Raw genomic sequence first — 25,455 nt, 5'->3', positions numbered from 1 at the left:
TTGTAATTGATACGGAACTTAACCCTCTGGGGTCTGAGCTGTTTTCTGGGCCCTGGAGGTGTTCTGACATGCTCTGACATTTGTTTTTTTTCTGTTACTTGTGACATTTTCATGGCTAAAGTCTAATTACACTGTATTCAGCACAAACTCTGCTACAATAATATATCAGCAGCATGTATGTACAAGTTTGTAGTTTTGAGATAATGACATTTATGCGTGGTTTGTGAAAATACAAAAAAAAAATTCTCACTGAAATAAGGCCATGAAACCCATACTGATTATTTCTTCACAAGACTTTTGAAAATTGTATGACGTAGCCTAGAATATTTGCTCCAAAACTATGTGAAAATCACCCTGACTGCTCATTCAGAAAAGACAATATATTGATTTAAAATTTCTAAGACGTGTTTTGTGTGAAAAAGCCTTATGCGAAAAGGCGTGATCATCTCATGAATATGTAAGCCTTCAACACCTGAGAAAGACAAAGACACTCCCCTAACTGCCCTATTAGGAGCGATCAGGCCCTGTCATTCAGAGCAACCTTGCACAAAGAATGAGGAGATTTAAAAAAGAATGGCTTTTAGATTGTTTGGATTTATTTACAACACAACATAATTCAAAAATACACAACAAATGACAAAAGAGCATATTGAAAACAATGATCCAAAGACAGAGACCTTTGTGCCATTCCTAAAAACATTGTACATACCTTTCATTTCCAAGGTGTTTGATTTTCACTTTACCATGTTCATATACAGAGACTCATGTGAATGTTTAAGTCAGCAGGACTCATCTGCATCTGGTCCCTGAAAGAAAAAGAAAAAAAAGAAAAAACTGTGAACATACTGATATCAAGAGAAACTATAGGGCTGCACGATTTTGGGGATAGATTTTAGATTTTTCTGGTTAAAATTTCTTTTTTTAAATTCACAGAATACACACACACACACACACACACACACACACACACACACACACACACACACACGTTTCCAACAATATATAATGAACACCAGGTTTGTTGTGCCTTGTAGGCATAGGTTACGCAGTGCTGCATAAAATAATAACAATAAATGAGATCTTCCAAAAGATTTCAAGAACAACTACGCTAGAGAAAAATATATTGATTATCATATGTTACTTCAAATGTTTCCATTCGTTATGATGATATGAAATGAGATAATAGTAAAAACATAAAGCCTAATGTTTGGTGCATTTTTCCTTTCAAACGCAATCGCGCTCCAAAATATGATACATTCAAATGCACAGCGCGCTCCAAAATATGATACATTCAAACGCACAGCGCGCTCCAAAATATGATATATTCAAACGCGATCACGCTCCAAAATATGATACATTCAAACCCACAGCGCGCTCCAAAATATGATACATTCAAACGCGATCGCGCTCCAAATATGATACATTCAAACGCACAGCGCGCTCCAAAATATGATACATTCAAACCCACAGCGCGCTCCAAAATATTAAACATTATGGTTATACATATCTATGTTTGAGCAGATATCCACAAACAGTATTTAACAGTAAACACGGGTCTAAATAGTATAATATTCACCATATATCTAGCAACAGTTCAACTGCAATGTGAAGTTTATGCAACAATACCATAAACTAATAAGTAAGAATTTCTTACCTTACATCTTTCTTGTCTTCAAATCGCGTTCTTCTTCTGGAGGTAAATCCAATGTAAGCTCAGACGTGTCTTCCAAACTCGACGAAAAGCAGAGACTTGTGAAGTTTTTTGGTGTTTTGTGTTTGAGGTAACGAGGGCGTTCGCGTTGCATGTGGAGATTTGCATGTGAATCACTTTTGCGCGAGTGGGCGTGTCGAATTAAAAAGTAATTAGCAAGCGTTTGAGATACTGGACATCCTGTTGGTTTTATACAAATTACTTAAACAGAATATTTGTTTTCAGTTTGAATCCGATCATTTAAAAGTATACACTTAAATGTGTATAAAGGTATATGGCTCATAAATGTGTGACAAGTATTCGCTGAGTTTTGTTTCAGTTTATAGACGTGCTCAAGAAAAAAAAGTTCACCGCGACGGAGAGGCAGAACGCACACCCTGTTTATTTTCTTTATTTTACAAAAGCACAATGTTTTGATTTGATTGTAAGTGGACACATACAAAAGTAGAAATATCACAGATTATTTTTTTATATTTCTTTTTTCTGTATAACCATAAATGACGGAGTAATTTAAGTTTATGTTGCTGCTATGTGAAAAACATCCAGCAAAACGCGTCGGCGCGTTTCTCGACCTCAGAGGGTTAAAGGCACACTGTGGAGAAATTGTGTTTTTGTCAAACAGCGACCCCTAGAGTCGCTGTGGAATACTTGCACTGTCGTAAATACACCCCCCCCCCCCCCCACACTTATTTGTTTATGTGAGATATTGAAAACTGTTCTCATGATAATCGCAAGAATCAACGTCAACTGCGTCGTCTGATATCCCTCAGGACTACGTGATAAATACACCTCACAACACCTGAGTTCAGCTGGCAAACTAGTTCGTGAGGCAAGCTAGGCAATAAAACATAACGCAAAAAAAAAAAAACACGTAAGAGAAACGAGTGTTTGTTAGCAAGTCTGTTAACAGCTCTGATAATCGAAAGCTAGCTAGACATATGTGGAAATTATTGGACTGGTCTAATTATCAGCAATGGATGAATGAACAGCATGTAAAAAAATGACATACTACAAGCAAGCGCAACAACATACAACAGAATGCAAACAAGTTTACAAATAAGAGATTTATTTACTGGCCACTTCATGCGTTTTCTCAGATCGGATTTCTGATTTATCAAAACGATTCCATTTACACCTGGTCACATAAATGTGTTTTTGCGAAACGGATTTAAATCCGATCTTCAATTCTCGCGCTATATGCAGATTTAATGGAGTGCACGTCACCGAAAGCAACAGATATGAGCTGCATTTTATTGATCATCAGCAAAAATTTCAAAATCAAAGACCGCAATAAGAGAGAGCAGTAAGATCATTTCATTTCTTTACTTTTAATGATGATGATTGTGTGTTAAGCGTCTGCGACTTACTTTCACTTTGATTTGCGATAGTTTGCACGTTGTCTTGATGAATTGATGCTCAGCTGCGGTAATGCGTGTTCCAGTAGCGTCGTCATATCTGGCAATAACATGTAGACTATATCACGCTCACACGTTTTTTGGGAGGCACAGGAGTACAATTTACATATGTGGTTTCAACAACCAGATGCACACTTGTCCAGTTTCGTCTGGAATCCGTCTCAGACCTCCTCCTGAAGTGGTTTGAGCGGTCGGATTCAAATCCGTCTTGAATGCGTTTCGGAGGACATTTACACCTGGTCTTTTCACAATCAGATAGCTATCCGATCTGAGAAAACGCATGAAGTGGCCAGGTGTAAACAGCCCCAATGACAAAAACATACGCACGAAAGCCGAAAACAAACGCTGGTTGGCCTCTCACGTCCATAGACAGTATATAAACGCTCACGTCCAAATTTGACGTATGCCGTAAAGCAGTCGAATTTTGTAGTTCTTTTTATGCTCGGGTTACTACCCGAACCCCGAAGTTACGTAGTGCCAGTAAAAGCTATACAGAGCCCGTCAGGCTATGGCAGACGTGTCATTCAACCTATTGTAAGTCGATATACCATCACAAGGGTCTTGGAAATATATTATGAAGGTTGAAAAGCTACATAGTGTTCCTTTAATAGGTAGCCAGTGTAGAGATCATAAAATTGGTGTTATATTATATTTTCTTGACCTAGTAAGAACTCTAGCAGCTGCAATTTGGACTAATTGTAGCTTGTTTATTGAGGATGCAGTACAACCTGCATTACAGTAATCTAGTATAGAGGTCATAAATGCATGAACTAACTTTCTGCATCAGAAACGGATAGCATGTTCCGGAGCTTAGCGATGTTTCTGAGGTGGAAGAAGGCTGTTTTTGTAGCCTATGAAATATGATTTTTGAAAGATAAGTTGCTGTCTAATATAAAGCCCAGGGCAGAGGTGGAAAGAGTACTAAAATATTCTACTCAAGTAAAATTTCATTGAAGTAATAGTACTTTTACTTAAGTACAAGTCAAATTACAGGTCTAAATATCTACTCAAGTAAAAGTATAAAGTAGCTAATTTTAAATTTACTCGGTTACTTTTTTAACCGCAGGGGTGGGGGACTCTCCCAGGTTGTAGATTTCCACAGAATGATAACAATCTCAGAAATGATCACAGTTTACAGTATTAATCAATTATTAAATAAATAAATAAACGGTATTATTAAATTATGGTTGTTATTATTATTATTATTATTATTATTATCATCATCAGATAAAATGACAGTTAAATGAATGAAAACAGTTTTTTTTTTTTTTTTGGTTGAACATATGCTTTTATTATAACAAACTCGAAAACCATTTGGTTTGTTTTGTTTATAAATTTCAATAAAATGTGTCCACTAAATTCAATAATTGATAATAAATTTATTTTTAACATTAATAATTTATTAAAATGTTTAAGAATAATAGAGTCTTATGAAATGTATTTTATTCAGAAAACTTTTTTTAATTTTTTTTTTTAAATACAAATATATTATCAAAAACGGTGGGATTCAAATGAAAATTTAAACTTTTATCCATTTATTTTTTGGGGAAGTGCTGCAAAACAGATTTACTAAATTAAATCATGGACAAAAAATATTCCTTAAATAATATTTAAATAAATTGTCTTATTATTGTTGTTGTTATTATTCTGAGAAGTGCTTTCTATTGTAGGCCTACAATAATATATTTCTTTCATAATTTATCCTATTTAAACCGAACTTTTATTTTGATGGGTTGTAGTGAAGACCTGTTCCAGAGTGTATTTGACTGTTTTTTTTCTCAAATAAAATGATAAATGCTCATTAGGCGTTCTCTCATAGCAGCTCTGGAAATGTTCATGTATTCATGTCCTCGTATTGTTTGTGAGACACTGAAAACACCTTGTATGTAGCCTTAGTAGACGAAGAGGCGCAGCTCATTCCCACAGAGACACGCAGATCAAGCGATTATATATTTATATAGCAGTCTTTTTGTGCTTTAATATTCACAGACCATGTCGCGATTTGATTTAGTGTACAGCTCTACTTTCGATTTATTTATCCATCCATCAGTTTGCGTCTTTTACGTGACATCTGCGTTAAGGTCCTTGCACGTCCGAAATTTTCGCATGTTATAAAGTAAATACGACCTCACGTCTCGATTTTCTGCGTTTTTCCGCATCCGTATCAAGCATTTTCAATGGTGTTTTGACAATTCATAGCCACCGAATGACGAATACGAAAAAAAAGCGTACGGAAATTTTGGACTCAGTGTGCATTCATTTTGCATGACTGGACTCTGCATCTAAATATAAACGGTACATGACATACCTTTATCCACGCAGAGGGATGGTGTTCTATGTGTTTCCTCCTTTTTCAGCCACTTTGCATCCACATTTTTTGCAAATTGTATATCCATCCTCGAGGACAACCACGCGTTTTTTCTACATCCAAATATTGCCCATACTGACGGTTCGCTTTCGACGGTGTTGCATCACTTTTTTTCTTTTGCACATTTCTCCTTCTTCTGTTTTTTTTTAATGGCGGTTGGCAAACCTTTTGCACATTTGTTCTCCCACCCTTGCAGAAGTTTCCGGAGCGCGATTTTCTTCCCCGCTTACATTATTATTTATTTTAGTTATTTTTTTACTCAGTAACGGATATGATTTAAAATGTAGCGAAGTACAATACTTAAATCAAAACGTACTTAAGTAAAAGTAAAATTACAGATTTTAAAAACTACTTAAAGTAGAAGTACACAAAAAAACTACAATTACGTAACGCGAGTAAATGTAATTTGTTACTTTCTATCTCTGGCCCAGGGGGTGTATTACAGAAACTTTTATATCTTAAGTTAAGATCTGACAAATTAGATTTTTCACATTTGTATTACAGAAGCAAATCTTATGTTGATTTAGGATTATTTTATCTTACAAAATCATATCTGTAGTTAGGAAATCTTAAACCCCTCCATCGAGTTCGGTAATCAACTCTCAGGTCTCTGTTACCAAGCAACCAACTACGCGCAAACAGCTGCTGTGAAGTAAAACGGAAAAACTCAAATAATAGAAATAACTGAGATTAAAATGGAGAATCAAAATAAGTGGTGCTTTTCATTAAGTATAGTTTTGATAAGCTTGGCAGAAAAGGCAAAGCCTTTTAATTAGCCTTCTAGTTATTTGTCAGAGTTTTGTTGTCAAAGTGCAGCACATCATTTGGGTGTTCACAAAGTCTTTCCACCATCAAACTTCTGTTCTTCATCTTGTTTTTAGAACTTTTTTGTGGAGTTAGGATGCTTCTGCAATACCATTTTCCTATCTGTAGTGAAGATAAGATTATGCAATTAAGAAATGCCATTTTGTAATGGTTTTTGTCCTAAATGAGGTACTAACTGAAATTGGACGGTTACTAAACAGATAAGATTGGATTCTAAAGTTAGGATCTTTCTGTATGCGCCCCCAGGTCTTTAACTGAAGCAAATTAAGTTACAGTACATCCTTCTAAATGCAAATTATATTCTAAGAGATTCGGTGTACAGGTTTTTGGTCCAATAAGTAATACATTTAGTCTTATCTGAATTTAATATAAAATATTGGATGACCTGTCATTTTCTTCTATATTTAACACACTCTGTCAACTTGGATAATTTTATATATTTCATCACGACCAGATGAAATCTCTGAGTATCATCGGCATAACGGTGGAAACTAATTTCATGTTTTCTTATAACATTATCAAGTGGCAGCATATATATTGAAAATAGTAGAGGGCTAACGCAGATCCTTGCTTATCTTAGATTGTTCCCCGTTTAAAAAGACAAAATGGTAACAGTCTGAAATGTACGATCTAAACCACCTTAATGCTATACATAAGCCATCTGCAATATTGGAAAGGTCAAAGCTGTGCGTGAACACTCGAAAGCAAGTTGACTCTGCAACCGTAGTTATACACATGTATTGTAGACCCAAACATTAGACATTAGCTACAAACAACACATTCTCACTTTTAAAAGGTGTATCCCATTTCTTCTGGAATTTAAATCTTGGTGGTTTTTACAACCAGAGGCTGTGCAATGTTGTGGCATCTTGGAGAACTCATTGAATTGTACTGTGAGTGACGAAAGTATCTGAAATGTTGACCATTCCAAGATGGCAGACACGTTGATGTGTCAGGAGCGGTAGAATGGAATCTACATGTACATCTCTACGATGTGTACCCATAAATGGATTTTTTTTTTTTTTTTTTTGACTTATAAAACAGTTTTGGAAGGTTGTGCATACATGCCCAAGCTTTATTCGCCACCTTCCCCGTTTCCTTGATGAAATGACCACATACTGTACACTGTGGAGCTTACAACACCTAGATTATGCATAACCTCATCTGCATATGATTTACATAATATGCAGATGTATGAGATAATACTGCTATCCTTCAAGAATAAGAATAGGAATAATTAGAACCTTCAAGGATAAGATGTTGCATTTTAATTGTGTAGCTTTAACTTTTGGATTATGAATTAATCTAATTTATTGCTTAACTTGAAAGTGGCATATTTAATCTAAATGGGTGAATCAAATGACAGTTTAAAATAAATCTGTTTACTTTAATTTTTTCACTCACACTAGTAAAAGAGTTACTACATAGTATGATTGGGCCACATCAAGGCCTGCTCTGTATTTTCTACTGCAGAAGAAGGGTGATCAATGGGCATAGTTCAAATGACTCTGTACACAATTGGATAGTCCTTCAACCAATCAGACCAACGATCTGGGTGACGTACATTGCAGAGTGACGCGAAAACGCCAGGCAGGAAACATGTCATGTTGGTTTGTAGCATTGATCAGCGGTTTGCAGAAGCAGCAATGGCATCGAGCGATTTTTGAAGGTTGTGCAAAAAACAACAACATGAAAGTGAGTGGTATTTACACCCACTCAAGCGATTTGTTTGCTAAACTAAAGAAGCCATTGAGTATCGTCGAGAGGTTAAAAGGAATTGGATTGACGGTCGTGCGAGAGCCAAAAGCGCGCCAGGTGGATAAGCCAGTTTGTGATTGGTCCCCGCAGATTTGTAACGGAAGCAGGATAGAAAAATGTACAGGTTTCCAGCCTGAGCTGCAGGGTGAAATCAAATCGCCGGCAGATCAGGCTGGGTTTACCCAGTCTAGGTTTTGGCTTTTGGGTGACTCATTTAAGAAGCATTCTTAACTTGCAAATATGTATTTTGTTTTACTGTATTTTGTTTTTCCCTCTTTCAGGTTTATGTGGCTGCTTTCTCCATTTCGGGTTATGCCTGGGCCAGCTGGCGTAATCGGTACAAACCCTTTAATCCTGTTCTAGGGGAAACGTATGAGAATGTGCGTGAGGACCGTGGTTTCCGTTATGTTGCAGAGCAGGTATGAGATCTTTATACGGAATGTATTGTTAATTCAGGACTCATTAGTAGTAATTGCATGTTTGTAATTATTTTTTTATTTTTTTCTAGGTCAGTCATCACCCACCTCTGTCTGCCATCCATGCAGAGTCTGATAACTTCAGCTTTTGGCAGGGTAACATTTCAGATTATTTAGTCTTCATGTAGAGTGTTTCGTTTAGCATTTAAACACAAAATAGAGATCAAAGTAAACAGTTGTAATAAAATCCTTTTGATTCTAACTTAGGGCAGATTATCAGTTTTTTCTATGGTTATCTGTGTTTTGGGTCTTTCAAACATCAGACACACTTGCCTTTGCTAAGGCTGATCAGACCTCAGCTTCCATGCTAGCAGCAATTGTCCAGGACTCTGCCCTCTTGACAGCCATCTCAAGGCTCTCTCTAGCATCCATGCTGTTCCTGATTTCCTGATGATCTTCTTTCTATTTCCTGTAATGTCAAGTGCAGAGTAGGTTCTGCAGAGGAAATGCCCCACTGTATAGAAAGCTCAAAAAAAGGTTGAATGCACAGTTGATTGGTTGATTGATTGAAAAAGATTCAACAACTGAGACTAAAATGTCAAAAGTCAATATCAAAAAAGCAGTCAGTATCTGATGTGGCCACCAGCTGCATTAAAGATCCCAATTTAAATGAGGTCTCTTTAACCACTATGTACTTTTAAATTATTAATTTGAGAATGCACTGATTGTGTACACATTGTACTAAAATCTCTGCACATAATTACATATGTGATTAATTTCTGTAATTACACTGTTGGCCCCTTCCTTTACACCTTAACCTTAAAGTCATCATGCCTCCCTGCATCAGGACAATGGCATGTTCACACAGGTGATCAGGGACCCTGGACCCTCCTGTTTTTTTAGAGTCAGAAGGAAAGGGTTCTTTAGTGTCCAAGTCATTTTAACGTTGATGTTAATTGTCTACCACCTGTATACGGTCTTAAAGACAGTTTCACAAGTCCTGTTGCAATAATAGTTTATGGTTAATTGAACAAGCATGAAAAACGTTGTTAAACCCTTGCCAATCTAATTATTTGGATTTTACAAAATTATCTTTAAAATACAGTATCCTGAAAAAATCCTTCCCACACACAATGAAAGCTCCCCAAGAGGTAAAGAAACCCCAAGAGGAAGTGAGAGAAGGTAATTACATAAACTCAATGGTGTCATTTCTCGCTTTCTCTGCCAAACAAGACAGATGAAGGGCAAATCAGTCAGGACGACTACTTTCCCTCGAGAAGGAAGATTCCCATCCTCATCAGTATTTTCTGGACGAGAGTCACTTATGCTGCACTTATGCTGTTGGAAGAAATAAAAGAAACCACAGACTGTTGTTCTGGATTAGAAGGGTCATACGTTGTCACAACACCAACAAAAACAGGAGATTCATAAGATTTTAACAAATTAATGTAACAAACCTGAACTTTCCTCTGACGGTCAGGAGTATTCAGCAGATAATTATCTAAAAGGCTTTTAGCTATATTGTAAGGTCCTGTAAACTTAGCTTGAAGCAAGTTAGGAGGAAGAGGTAAAGCTAATACCAAATCACCCACCAACCTGTCAAACAATTGTTGCACAACTTTTCGGGAGGTTTAAATGTACACCACTCATCAGCTAAAATAGCAGTAGGCCCCCATACTATGTGCCAAAACACCAGTTCATTTGGACTGAAACCGATGTAACCGACAACACATGCAGTAAAACAACTCGGAGAATTCTTTGTTTCATTTCTCAACATCAGATTGTTTGGGTACAGATACTACTATGGACTGAGCTACAATACTACTTTCCCCAAATATTCACCCCAGCTAAATAAATGTAATTCCAGGTACTGGAAGTGCAGAACTAACACCAACTACAACATTGCCAGATACTATCACTGAGGAAAGATGGATTCGGTGCAAAGGCACTTTAACAAACCCCATCTCAAAGCCTTGTACCAATGCATGGGTTCCAGTAGCAGTTTCAGAGGTCAAAGGCAAAATTCCTTACAAAAGAAAGGACTGCACAGCTCCAGTATCTCTAAGAATATGCGCTGGCACAGTTTTCTGAGGACCAGGCAAGGAAACTTTGCATTTAGTGATAAAGGGCGTATCATCAACAGTACAATTCAACAGATTTACCACAGGAACTAGGCAAGGGGCGTTCTTTAAGAGTGTCATCTATGAATGGTTTAGTAACTAAAGCAACAGGTTTTGAAAGTATTTCTTTCTTAACCCTTTAGAACCTGAAGCTAAAATAGGTGTCTGAAAAATCACGAACGAAAGAATCTAACACTTCAAAGTTGAAAAAACTATAATACATACACTGAACAAAATTATAAACGCAACACTTTTGTTTTTGCCCCCATTTTTCATGAGCTGAACTCAAAGATCGAAGACTTTTTCTATGTACACAAAAGGTCTATTTCTCTCAAATTTTGTTCACAAATCTGTCTAAATCTATGTTAGTGAGCACTTCTCCTTTGCCAAGATAATCCATCCACCTCACAGGTGTGGCATATCAAGATGCTGATTAGACAGCATGATTATTGCACAGGTGTGCCTTAAGCTGGCCACAATAAAAGGCCTCTCTAAAATGTGCAGTTTTACTGTATTTGGGGGGGTCCGGGGGTGTCCGAAAACCAGTCAGTATCTGGTGTGACCACCATTTGCCTCACGCAGTGCAACACATCTCCTTCGCCTAGAGTCGATCAGGTTGTTGATTGTGGTCTGGAATATTGGTCCATTCCTCTTCAATGGTTGTGTGAAGTTGCTGGATATTGGCAGGACCTGGAACACGCTGTCATATACGCCGATCCAGAGTATTCCAAACATGCTCAATGGGTGACAAGTCCGGTGAGTATGCTGGCCATGCAAGAACTGGGATGTTTTCAGCTTCCAAGAATTGTGTACAGATCCTTGCAACATGGGGCTGTACATTATCATGCTGCAACGTGAGGTGATGGTCGTGGATGAATGGCACAACAATGGGCCTCAGGATCTTGTCACGGTATCTGTGCATTCAAAATGCCATTAATTAAATGCACCTGTGTTCGTTGTCCATAACATACGCCTGCCCATACCTTAACCCCACCGCCACCATGGGCCACTCGATCCACAACGTTGACATCAGCAAACTGCTCACCCATACAACACCATACAATCTGTCTGCCATCTGCTCTGTACAGTGAAAACCGGGATTCATCTGTGAAGAGAACACCTCTCCATATTGCCAGACGCCATCGGATGTAGTAGTAGTAGCCTTTATTGTCACTTAGTCACAAGTACCAGCGAAATTAGCCATCAACCTGTCCATACAAACATGCATACAATATGACAAGGGGGTAGACAGGACAGGAAGACAGAGCATTGAGGGAAAAAATACACCATAACATGAGGAGAGGTGAGGAGAAAAAAAAGGCAACCCCCAGACTATGCTCCTGTAAGGAGTACAGTTTGGGAACAGTAAAAAACACCTCAGCAACATTAGCACATAATCAGTACACTCTACAACATGAACACACAAGACTTGCAACAGGGGAGGGGAGTGGGGGATGGAGATAACCCAGCACAGGCAAGCAGCCATCCGGTCCTGCAGCCATTCTCGGCGCTGGTCACAGACCCGCCTGTCAGACTGGTGGTACAAAGCGTCGAAGGCGAGGGATGGGGGGTGGGGGGGTGATTGCATATCTGTATATATGTAAGAGTTTGTGTATGTGTAGGCCTGGAGAGTCGCTACGCCTGGCATCATAATCTAGGTGCCTCAGTCCGCAGGATTGTCATAGCGATACACAGCAATTGCCATGGAGACAACCTTGATCAGGTCCCAGACAGAGTCAACAATCAGCAGGTGTCAGTGGGGAATGGGGGAAGGAACGCAAGAGCGTCTCGCTGCAGTGCTCTTCCGGGGGAGTTTTTGTTCCAGCAGCAGCCTCAGCCAAGGCCAGTGCTGGTGAGGGTGGCCGAAAGCAGATAAGATTGGGGTTGTTTGGTCTTGGGACGAGTAGCCGCATTCCAATTTACACAGCTCCTGGTCCATTTTTTTTGGTCTCCGAAACGATCCATTTGCCTTTGCAAAGCTGTGAGCTTCTCCAAGACGTTATCCATATTGTGGTTCATAGTCACAGTCTGAGTGCTGACAGCTCTGCCCACTGCTTCAATCATGACGGGCAGCCTTATGGGGTTTTGGACAGCTGTCACCGTCTTCTTAATTCCTCGATAAACCAGGGCAATGCCTAATCCAAACAGCAGAAAACCTGTTATCATGGTTCCGAATAGGTAGATATCTTCAACGTCCTCCACGGAAAGAGCCGCCAGACACACGACCCGCCACCTCTCCCACGCGTCCATCGTGTAGCCAGCTGCGAACGTTCCGGCAGGGCAGTCAGGTTCCCCCGCACCCAAGCTTCTCGTCGAGAAGATGGTGTCAATTGCGTTGAGAGACCAGTTGATCAAATCCATAATTTCTTAGTTTGGAGAGCAGTGCAGAGAGAGTCTCTCAAAGTACAAGACAGTAGACTAGACGAGACGAGAGCAGCAAAGCAGGGGAGATAAGGGAGAGGAGGGGAAGAAAATGCGACTGCCTTCGTTGAGAGCCAAAGAATGTGAGCATTTGCCCACTCAAGTCGGTTACGACGGCGAACTGCAGTCAGTTCGAGACCCCGATGAGGACGACGAGTATGCAGATGAGCTTTTCTGAGTCGGTTTCTGACAGTTTGTGCAGAAATTCTTTGGTTATGCAAACCGATTGTTGCTGCAGCTGTCCGGGTGGCTGGTCTCAGACGATCTTGGAGGTGAAGATGCTGGATGTGGAGGTCCTGGGCTGGTGTGGTTACACGTGGTCTGCGGTTGTGAGGCCGGTTGGATGTACTGCCAAATTCTCTGAAACGCCTTTGGAGACGGCTTATGGTAAAGAAATGAACATTCAATTCACGGGCAACAGCTCTGGTGGACATTCCTGCAGTCAGAATGCCAATTGCACGCTCCTTCAAAACTTGTGACATCTGTGGCATTGTGCTGTGACAAAACTGCGCATTTTAGAGTGGTAATTTATTGTGGCCAGCCTAAGGCACACCTGTGCAGTAATCATGCTGTCTAATCAGCATCTTGATATGCCACACCTGTGAGGTGGATGGATTATCTCGGCAAAGGAGAAGTGCTCACTAATACAGATTTAGACAGATTTGTGAACAATATTTGAGAGAGATAGGCCTTTTGTGTACATAGAAAAAGTCTTAGATCTTTGAGATCAGCTCATGAAAAGTGTTGCGTTTATAATTTTGTTCAATGTATATATTGGGTTACAGTGTATATATTGGGTATACTGGGTTGCACAGTTTTCTCTCAGGAGACTTTTTTTTCATACACGCATATACATATGCATGCATACAAATGCACGCAAACACCACATGCTAAGATGCGTAAAAAAGAAATGCTCAGATGCCTCCCAAGTTTCATCAAAAATCATCCCAATTGCCTCTTCTGCTGTCTACTCCTTCATTCGCCATGTTTGTTTGTTTCTTTTATCATTGTATGCAATCCAAAACACTCTAACTGTGTTAGAGTATCTCTCTGTTCAAAACCTTCCTTCCCGCTCTGCAAGAAAGCTGCTGTCATTTGCTGACGTAAAGCATGAAATTACCGTAATAAGCCATATATTGCCGAAAAGCACGTTGTCTACTTTCAGGGGCAATTTGAATTGTTTTGATAGTGCTAACGCTTGAAGAGTTGCGTAACATGAATACAGCTTGGTTGGATGTGTTGGCGACGACACAGCCAGTTTAAAAGGGTTAAGAATAAAACAGATATTTTATGGCCAGGCTTTTCACAATAAATCATGTATCTTTAGAGTGCAGGATTACTAGAATTCTCAACAGCGGCCTTAACATTTTGCTACTTTCCAGTTCCCGCTGGATTTCATCCTCTGAATTTAAGCTTAATAAAGTCTGAACCTCGTCATCGGTCGTATTTTTTAAACTCCATTGTTGATTCGAATAGCAAACAACTCTTATTGCACGCACCACAACAGACTTTAACAAATGATGGTTGAAATAAAATGCTGCGTGGAGTCAACCAATCAGCATGTTCAGCGCCCAAGTCCCAGCCCTGAAAGTTCCTGAACTTTGAAAAAATACTACCTCACCAGCAGGGACTTTCTGAGGGGGACATTTTTACCCGGAACTTAATTTTAGACCTGGTTCTTGCGGTCGAATCTCAGAGTACCACCCCAAAGTTCTTAGTTCCTGGGGAAAGATTCTGCGGTAGAAACGCGGCTATATATTATTTTTCCCTTGCAAATTCAGCATAAGTGCATTGCATTTATCAGTTTTACTATATTTTCTAAATTTTTGGTGATATGCCTCTGGCACAAGTTATTAAGCAAGTAACTTAATTCTTAAATTCAGACATTTCTTATTTCAAGTTGCGTGCGGCGGTCGTTTAAAGCAAGTCTTTTAAAAAAGTTGTGCGAACAAATGATACTTCGGTGACTGTTGCTGTTAGCAGGTTTGGTGTCTCGTGTTGCAAATCCAATGATGCTGTCTATTCTCTCTGACCAGTCAGTGATCTGCAGTGTTTACACGTCACTTTTTAGTTTAGTTATGGTTCGCTTGGAACCTCAACCAAGGTGATACTATTTAAGTGAGCCATTCCGTTTAAAGGTATCAGCGATTTCAGGCCCAAAAAAGGCCCAAACATAAATGATCACATTCATCTAATCTTACCTAACGATCCGCTAGCTGCCCGCCCCATAAGCATGCCGTCAAAAAAACACGTCTCTGTAGGCAGCCTAGGCTCTGAGATCTGCACACAAAAACAATTGGTTTCACCACCACTCAAAAACTAAATAAATAGTGTTCCAACCAATCACCGACAGGGGGTGGGTGTTGTGAGTTTTTCGCGTGCAGCCGTACATAACCTAATTCACAACTTCAAAGACTTACCATAAGTTAAACACATTGTAGGTACGAAAGTGAGTGGAAAAAAACGCATTATAAACCCAAGCGCAATATTTTCCAAAATAGGTTCACCACTATAATTTGGGAAACTGCAACTACTTTCTAAAAAATTATGTTTTTGAAGGTTATCCTAGATGTAGATTAAAATCTCTGTCTGGTGCACACTTTTGGTGTAAAAGATTGATAGTCACTGAGTTTAGCATTTAATGCTGCCCTGAGCCCAATACATTTTTTGAAGACTAGGTAAAAAGTAGGTTGCAATAAATAAAAATTGCTAACTACTTTTTACCCAGTCATTCGACATTTAAATGCTAAACTCAGTGACCAATCAGTATTTACATTCACACTGCAGGCAAAAGTGGCCCAAATCCCCAAAAATGTCTTAAGAATTATGAAAAAAGTGTGCCCTGACACATTGTCTAACTCCAATAGAGTTCAGAATGTCTATAAATGCCCATCCCAATGCATATTTTTCATTATTTATGTGGATGTTAAAATCATTAACAATTAAGACTTTATCTGCACGTTAACAAAGGGCATATTTACATGTTCTAAGTCATGTAAACATCTTTAAAATAATTGTACAGAACATTTGCTCAATGTCATTCTAACATCCAACTAGGAAGGTTTTTGAGACATTGCAAAAGAGTGAATTCTTTCAAATAAAGATTACTTAATGAAATTGCGCACCTCAAATAGAATTCTGATTTATTCATTTATTCTTTCATTTTACATTTTCAGACCAGAGATGGAAGTATAAGTTCTGGGGGAAGTCAGTGGAAATAGTTTCAACCGGAATGGTTAATGTCACTCTACCAAAGTGAGTATAGTTCAACTGAGCTCTCTGGTGGTAACATCTGCTTCTAGACATGAATGCAGAAATTAATGAACAATAGGACATGAGATTACTGAAAATGTGTAGCTGAGATTATGTAGCCATTTTATTTTGCTTTCATATTTTTTGAGATGTTAAAAGTACCTTTTTGAATATTAATTCAATATTCTATATATATTAGTTTTATTTAGCATCCAATTTTCTGATTGCAATACACTGTAGATTCAGAAGGTACATTCATTATTATGTACTAGATTCCAAACATGAATGGGCAAAATAATCAAGCCAGTTTGTTTCTGATGTTTTTCTTATCTGATCATGATCTTTCCTCTTCAGCTACGGTGATCATTATGAGTGGAATAAAGTGGTAACTTGCATCCACAACGTATTCAGTCAGGACAGATGGCTCGAGCACTACGGTGATGTTGTCATTCGCAACCTCAACAGTGACGAGTGCACCTGCAAGATCACATTTGTCAAAGTGAGTGTAGGAGCCAAATTTATATTTGATGCAAGGAATTTAGTTCACTGGTGGATTGATTATTTATTATAATTAATGACATATTGCAATGGATTATGTAAAATATTTAATATTGTTTATTTGTTTTAGGTTTCATTTCTATTGTTGGTACCAGCAATAAGGTGGTTATGTTAGACATGCCCCCCATTTTTCATGTGATCAGATACCTCCTACCTTTGTCATTTAGTAGAGCTGTACAATTATGGATACATTTGAAAATAACTTTTTTGTTGTTGTTTCAAGTCAAGTCACCTTTATTTATATAGCGCTTTTTACAATACAGATTGTATCAAAGCAGCTTCACATTAATAACATGAAAATAATACTACAACAGTTTGTTTCTAGAAGAAAATTGCATCATCGTCCACCCTAAATAAGGCAGATCAATAATATTGTTGAATATTAAATGTCCCCAACTAAGCAAGCCAAAAACCAAGGCAACAGTAGCAAGGAACCAAAACTCCATCAGGTGACAGAATGGAGAAAAAAACCTTGGGAGAACCCAGGCTCAGTCGGGGGCCAGTTCTCCTCTGGCCAACGAGCGAACAGTGTATGATTATGATCCAGGCAGCATTACAGGTCAGACTGGTCGTGTCGATTAGGTCTTCACAGGGCTAATGAGGCTGGCACTTCAGGGATGTGTCATGGATGGGTCCAGGTGCAGATCCACCATCTGATCTGGATACGGCCAGGGTCCAGCTGACTTCAGTAAACAGGGAAAGACTGGTTGAGACTTCAGGACTGCGTTGTCGTCATGTCCAGGCACAGGTCCTTCATCGGATCTGGATACGGCCTGGATCCGGCGGACTGCGGTAAACCTCGGATAAACGGACTAATATTCTCCATTCTTCTTATGATGTAACGAGTACATCAGGATTTATGGGAAGTGTTCCCGGTTCCAGCTGACCTAAACTATGCAGCCTAATATTGAATTATTATAGTGTTTTTAGTCTAGCTTTGAACTGACAGAGTGTGTCTCCTTCCCGGACAATGTTAGGAAGACTGTTCCAAAGTTTTGGTGCTAAATAGGAAAAGGATCTACCGCCAGCAGTCGATTTTGATATTCTAGGTATTATCAACTGGACGGAATTTTGACATCGCAATAGACGTGAAGGACTATAATGCTGACCTTTCTCAGATCCCTCCGTGATGAGGCTGTTGGGGGGATTAAAACTCCATTGAACTCCTTTCTGAAGCATAGCATTGTTAATCTTATTTGGATTCCAAGCTGTGATTGCATCTTTCTATTCCCTTTTAGCACCAACTAAGTTCTGTCAGGATCACTATCGTCGAATACGATTGACAATTAGCATACAATTTGGATTGGCGGTATGGTTCTGTTCTGGGCAAGAACTCCCTGCGTATCCATATAGCCTTGCATGGATAAGAGCAGGGAGAGCAGCAATAACCCCCCTTAGGGTAAGCGGAACCAACATGAATGTATTGCAGATATCATTAATTCAAGATTTTTAAAGTACAACATGATTCGAGAATTTATTCTGATTCAAGGGGAATCAGAATGCCAAATCCTGACTGACGAGAGGAGGAGCTGGGGATGGAGGAGGGTAATTCGTTCCTGAGAAAAGTGACAGCTGCTGAAAATATTGAAGGAGCTTATATATGTATACAGTGATAGGCGTTGTATTCCTATAGGTAGACGTGGATCAGCTGAGTGTTTTTTTTTTTATTTTTTTTTTTTTTTTTATAAATACCTGAAAAGCTTTAGCAACAGCATGTTACCAACAATACCAGAAAACCTTAAGAAACAAGTATGTTGCCCTTACCTGGATGACCTAAACTAGTATGTTGCCAATACCCGCATAAGCCATAGCAACAAGCATGTTGTTAATACCCGAAATGCTTAGCAGTAAACATGCATATTGCAATGAATGACATGCCGCCTGAAATGAAGTGAAAATTGAGATATCAAAATGAATCCGCTGCTTGCTTGTTGTAGATCCGCAGTCCAGTTCCAGTTTCGGTACGCATTATGATATCAGTGAGAAAAAAAATATTTGTTATGTTTTTCCTGCTTAAAATTTGACACTATAGCAATATCAATAAACATTATCATTATTTTGTAATTAATTTATTAATTATAAGTTTGTTGCCTCAAGGCAACATTGTACCACAATGGACAAATTGAAACATTTGACATTTTCATGAAGAAAAAAAAAAAATATTTATTGAAAACATCAATTTATTTAACTAAACACTTGAACAAACAAATTTATCAAGTTTTTATTAAATTACACATTTCATATTTAATAAAAAGTAACATTTGTTATCCAGCTGTTGCCCTCAGGCAACATTGTACCATTGTGGAACGCAAGTACTACAAACCATTATATCATCAAGTTATCATATCAAAACATTAAAAAACATCAAAACATGCTGTGTCAAGGTAAAACATTTACAATCACTATAACATTATCCTAATATGAAGGCCAGGCCTCAACAACAGCAAGATCAAACATTTGGAAGACCTCCCCGGCCGACCTAATGACCCGTGTGGGGTCCTCCAGGGGCCCGTCGGGAACCCCCAGAAATACGAGACCCCTACAAGTCCCACTAACCCTCTATTTGTCCGATTGCCCACTATAGTAGACAAATGTCCTGTTGACCCCACCGCCGGTCTCAAGCCACGCCCCCGTCCCACTAACCCACTATTTGTCCGATTGCCCATTGTAGTGGCCAAATGTCCCGTTGACCCTCCCTGGCTTGTCCCAAGCCACGCCCCCATCCCACTAACCCACTATTTGTCCGATTGCCCACTGTAGTGGCCAAATGTCCCGTTGACCCTCCCTGACTTGTCCCAAGCCATGCCCCCGTCCCATGGACCCGCTATTTGTCCAATTGCCCACTATAGTGGCCAAATGTCCTGTTCACCCTGACCGGCTCCAAGCCATGCCCCTGTCCCACTAACCCATTTGTCCGATTGCCCACTATAGTAGGCACATGTCCCGTTGACCCCCCTGACCAGTCCCAAGCCACGCCCCTGTCCCACAAACCCACTATTTGTCCGATTACCCACTATAGAGGCCAAATACCCCATCGACCCCCGCTGACCACTCCCAAGCCACGCCCCTTTCCCACGAACCCACTATTTGTCCGATTACCCACTATAGTGGCCAAATGTCCCGTCGAACCATGCCAAGTTTTCAGTTTGCAAAAATACAGATACATTTAGATAATTCAAACTCTTTTCCTTACAAATAAAATATAATTGTATTCATACGTAGTATGCCTGGCATGGCCTTATGTGATTCCATTATGGTACAATGTTGCCTCGAGGCAACAAGCAGTTTTATGTAATTTCCTATGATAAATTTGATGATATATAATGTAAAGTTTTTTGAAAATACTTCTTTACTTACCAATGAAGGTGACTCTGATTTTTTGTGGCTGATTATTTGGACAGAAATTAGTGAAAAATGCCCTTTTCAGTGGAGAAAATATGGAGCCATGTGACATGTGCACGTGTGTTGAAAGAGGGAACTAAATGTACCCCTGTGGGTCATGTGACCACTCTTTTGCATTTTCTTTGGTTAGTATTTGAGTTCCCCTCCCCTTAGAGAGCATTGAACAATTACATTTTATTATGTTTTTATAAAAAAAAGCGAAAATAGACTATGTTGCCTGGAGGCAACACCGTACCATAGAGGGTTAAGTGATGACTGTGAGCTAGAGATGAGAGATGGAGATTTCCTTATCAGTTATCTTTTTCATTGGAAATAAGTCACAATACTGAAGTAATGCTGGAGGAAACTCCGGTTCACACAGAATTAGCAACACATGTCATTAATACAGCTGGATGGTATAATGCAATAAGCGTGATGCTGATACTTGGATATATTTAGGCACAAATATGTAAGTTTGAATAAATTCCAATCACTAGACAAGTTATTAACGTGTACTGCATACACTGTTACCTGTCAATGACGTCATTACTTACTTGCATAACTTAACTTAACAGTCATACCTTGTTATACTTGGTTGTAGTTTACTTCAGTAGAAACCAAGAAAGACCAAGTTTATTATTTTTTTAACACACTACCCCCACCATGACTGAGGCTGATAGAATGGTTACATTCTGATGTTAGCGCCATATGTTGAGCACTATAGATCCAATCTTATGGGGGAAGCATCACCCCAAGCTGGAGCAAGCAAGGACACATTGCAACAAGTGTGTTGCTGTAGCCAATTTAACAGTTGTATGGGATCTAATGAGGGAAGCTTACACACCTAGTGGCAGCAAAATGCAAACAAGCATGTCGTATAATCGCGGAAATATTGCTAAAACTAGTGTAGTTTGGCAGGGGAAGCATACATCCTACAGCAATAGCTCAGATTAGCGGCAACAAAACTGATACAACTAGCATGTTTGTATAACCATAGGACTAGTATTAAAACTAGTGTAGTCTGGTCGGGGAAGCATACACCCTCTAGCTCTGATTCAGATGCTGGTTTCAGCTAAGCTATGAATACATTTACATTTACATTTATGCATTTGGCAGACGCTTTTATCCAAAGCGACTTACATTGCATTATCCTATACATTTATACATCAGTATGTGCAATCCCCTGGGATCGAACCCACAACCTTGCGTTGTTAACGCAATGCTCTTACCAATGAGCTACAGGAAAGCTATACAGAATACAGTACTCCCATCCTACAGATTCCATCGGCTGTGGAGGTGAAGATGACGACTCCTATGATTCCGCACTCCTTCACAGGACCATGAAGCTACGATGTCAGTGTTGAATACCAGACCTCTGTGGTGATTGTACTGTGTTTTTTGCACAAGTATGTTACCGATATCTAGATAGCTTTAGCCACAGCTGTGGTAGCTTTAACACAGCATGTTGCAATAATTGGGTAGAATAAAGAACGAGCATTTTTCCAATGCAACCAGATAATCGTTGTGCCTGAACACATTCATTGAACGATAGTTCATGAACTCGTTCATATTTTGGGCGAACGTGACCTGAACGTACTGTATTACTGCCTGATGAACGTTACTGTGAACTCGTTCATTCTGGTGTCTGTTAACGGCACGCTCTCAGTTTAACTTTGTTCAATAGGATACTGCAGATTTCTGTAGAGCCTTCCAGGCGAAAACCCGGCTAAAATACACCGTAAACGGGCCTTAATATGTAGCGGAAAAAACACCCAATCTGGCAACACCAGCCACCAGCCACCAGTGTCGCACCGCCGCATGCGTAATCAAAACAAAAAGCAGCATGTAGGCGACATCGCGGCAAAGCAGCAATGAGGCGTCGTATGATCATTTAAACGAGTTTTATGAAAAGGTCGGTGAGGATGGGAAAAATCGTACATATCTGTGCAAACTTTGCCCGCTGGCTTTCAAAAAGAAAATCTGCACTTGTTGAACCGCTGCCTGGTATGTTTTTCCAGGATTACAGTATTCCTTTTTAGTATGTACTGAAATGGAAAATTATTCAAATTGAAAAACATTTGCACCCTAAGGACTACTGTCCTGTTTTTCTTTTAATAAATCCTCATTAAAAAAAGACCATTCAAGCAGCACGTTTTTCCTCATGTTTTTGAGAATATATTGTAGGGGTGAAACCTGCAGCTGCTACTAGTGTGGACTGAATGGACAGCAACAAAGCGTCAAAGCAACAATGGGGAAATGCTGTCCCCTCAATGCTAATGTAAACCCTGGTTGGATAAGGATTCAAAATTGGATATGAAGATGAAATCAGATGCATAGCTTCAGTGTTAAAACTGATCAAATAATTTCTGTCTGTGGTTCTATATGGGCTGTGGCAATAATTTTGAAAAATAATAGCTCCAGCAACACATGGAAAAAAAGAACTATGAACTAGTTCATTTTTGGAACTGTGAACTTAGATCAAAATGTTGAAGTATGAACTATGAACTGAACTAGTTCATTTTAAAATTTGTGAACTCAACTTTGAAATAGTTCATGTAGAAAGTGAACTTTCCCAACACTGCAGATAATAATAAAACAACGCTTGATTACTACACCATGTTGCTGAGGACAGTATTCGCAAAAATACTAGAAGACGAAATAACAAGCATATATTCGATAACATTGCACTATAAACCACCATACAGTACTGATAGCAATGTTGCTGAAATGACAGCATATTACTGATACCTGATAAGCTTAGCACAGCATGTCACAGTGACACCAGGTATAAGCCTAAAACACAGCCATGTTCCAAATAACGACTGGGCTAAATAATCTTAAAAGTAAAACCGTGTTTCCAATAGCAACTAACAGTTTTTAAAGTAAGCAGTTTTCATTAGCCGCTAGATAGCCTTTAGAACAAACAGTGTTTCAATAACATAGTGTTTTTTTGTTTTGTTTTTTATCTACACAGCTTAAATATACAACCATGTTGAATTTCAGCCTATAAAAATGCAAGCCCTTAAAAAACAATGCATTAAAATGCAAGCGCGGTATACAATACACTATAGCTTTAAGAACGGCGTGTTTCAAAGAACTAGATAGACCAAGTGTGTCCGATAACGCTGAAGTGACTCAACTGAATAGTGACTGTTTACTATGTCTTTTTTAGAGCTGTGCCACAGCAGAAATGATTCTGTTTGCACCATGAATTAATTCTTATCACCGCAAGCTGCTTGAATCTGTGCTGCATAGTGCTAAAAGCACAGCGTGTACAACGCGATCAGTTGACAATGACAACAGATAGTAACACACATAGCCAATATGATCGCATAAGCCTAGCAAGAGCATTTTAATGAAAACGACTAAAGCCTGGTTCACACGGCAGGATAATTAGGCAGATTTTAGCCCCGATTCACCCCTTCCGACAATCTTAAGGATGCTCCGATTATCGTAAAATAATCTGATCAGATATTCCTGCCGTGTGTGGTGTGTTAAGGCTGCTCTCGTCTGCTCGGAAGGACGTCGGGACCGCTCCGATCTCAAATCGGGGATATCCAACATGTTGGATTTATTTGGCCCGATTTCTTCTCGTGTGTGGTGTCCCCCGAGCACGCAGCCTGTGCACTGTGGAGTGTAGCCAATCAGAAAGCGAGGTGACGAGGCGGCGAGGAAACACCGGGAAATATAATCAAAACAGCCGGCGGCATGGCGCACCAGAAAGTCCGGTGGACGTCAGAGATCATCGCCTTTTCTTTTGATAAAGTTTTTTTTTCGGTTAAAAACAAACTACAAACTATTGCCACTGCATCCTCTTCGTCCGCCATGATCGTTTACTCTGAAGTCACGTTTGATCTCGAGGTATTTTGCGCGATTTCCCGTCTGATCTGGGAATGCTCGGGACAAAGAGTATAGAAGCCCAAGAGGCGAAACTCAATAGAACGCTCCATAGCAACAGTTGCCACCATGACGTGACGGGGGCAATGGCACTGAACCAACTTAACAAAAACTTAACATAACTTAATTTTTTCCGTCAAATCTAAATATGAAAACAATTTCAAATACATTAATGAGGATGACCGACGTTAAATGACAGAAAATGTTACGTTTATGTGTTGGTTATGCATGGCAGAAAATGTTACGTTTATGTGTTGGTTATGCATGGCCTAATTACCCTTAGGAAAATAGTATTTTGGGACAAAATATTACTATAGAAGGACTATAAGACTACTATAGAAATACTATAGCGGCTCGTATTCCTATAAGATTACAATAATATTTTGTCCCAAAATACTATAAGATTCCTATAGTACTTTTTCGTAAGGGTATGTCCCCCACCGAATCGGCTTCATTAGCCTACCACTTACGGTTTGCAAAGATACAATTATAAAATTACAGCAAACCTTTAATCTATCAATATTTATGTTCTATTATGCATTTTCCTTGTTATATGAATAACAGAAATTCATGAAATAATATATATGCAGACACACAGTAATAAGATATTTATTCAAATGTTGATTTTGAAATTAGTGAACATCACCATATGATTTGGAAAAATAAATAAATAAATAAATAAAATTATAAATGAACATTTCTAAAGACAGTTAATCTTTTACATAGAATATCACAAAAATATTAACAACTTGTTTTTTCAACATCTTCAGTGAAAGTGCACACAGTGAACGTTTCAATGGCAAGAATAAAAACAATCTGTGAATGTCCTATTACAGGCGGAAAGGTACAAAAAAGATGTGCAATCAGTACTAAAATGGAAGTGGTGCCAAGTTCTCAGTAATTAGAACCATCTATTGTGTGTGCATTTGTGTATGAGACGTTTTTTTGTATTTTTTTTCTTTTTGTGAGAGAAGAGGCATTGATTTTGCCATTGACTGGCGCTAACGATTTCAGCAGCTTTCGGTCCATAATGGCGGACGCGCCTCCGCAGCGCCATCTACAGACTGTTACCCATAACACAACAGAGTTTCGCCTCTTGGGCTTCTATACTCTTTGCTCGGGAGTCAAATCGGTTCGTGTGATGTGTTGATTTTGCCGTGTGGCTGTGCACCACACACTGTACGACCAAAACTGTTAGACCCGTGATTTTTTTATCCCCGTGTGTGGGGTCTCTCAGGTTTGGAAAATCGGCCGACAATTTTAAAATCGTCCCGTGTGAACCAGGCTTAAGTTAGATAAGCCCAAGCCACACTTATAGCATTAGCAACAATAT

General features: G+C 39.1%; 1 protein-coding gene and 1 long non-coding RNA gene across 4 annotated transcripts in view; one reads left to right on the top strand and one right to left on the bottom strand.

Annotated features, from left to right (window-relative positions):
- Positions 1–25,455, top strand: part of LOC309511481 (oxysterol-binding protein-related protein 7-like) — a 116,577-nt gene that overhangs the window by 65,250 nt on the left and 25,872 nt on the right. For all 3 annotated transcript variants that reach the window (XM_082186717.1, XM_082186715.1, XM_082186716.1), the window contains 4 exons: positions 8,359–8,496; positions 8,586–8,649; positions 16,211–16,289; positions 16,641–16,785. In XM_082186717.1, the coding sequence (XP_082042843.1) occupies positions 8,359–8,496; positions 8,586–8,649; positions 16,211–16,289; positions 16,641–16,785 (426 nt within the window). The remainder of the gene's footprint in view (positions 1–8,358; positions 8,497–8,585; positions 8,650–16,210; positions 16,290–16,640; positions 16,786–25,455) is intronic.
- Positions 913–24,197, bottom strand: LOC309511594. The gene is made up of 2 exons (XR_014210705.1): positions 23,589–24,197; positions 913–3,184 (listed from the first exon to the last, which is right to left on the bottom strand). It is a non-coding gene; the product is annotated as an uncharacterized lncRNA (long non-coding RNA).

The sequence above is a fragment of the Leuciscus leuciscus genome (genome assembly GCF_965113295.1).
Source record: "Leuciscus leuciscus genome assembly, chromosome: 12".
NCBI classification, from domain to species: domain Eukaryota; kingdom Metazoa; phylum Chordata; class Actinopteri; order Cypriniformes; family Leuciscidae; genus Leuciscus; species Leuciscus leuciscus.
Note: the sequence above shows the minus strand (reverse complement) of the source record. Positions and strands in the feature narration are given on the sequence as shown.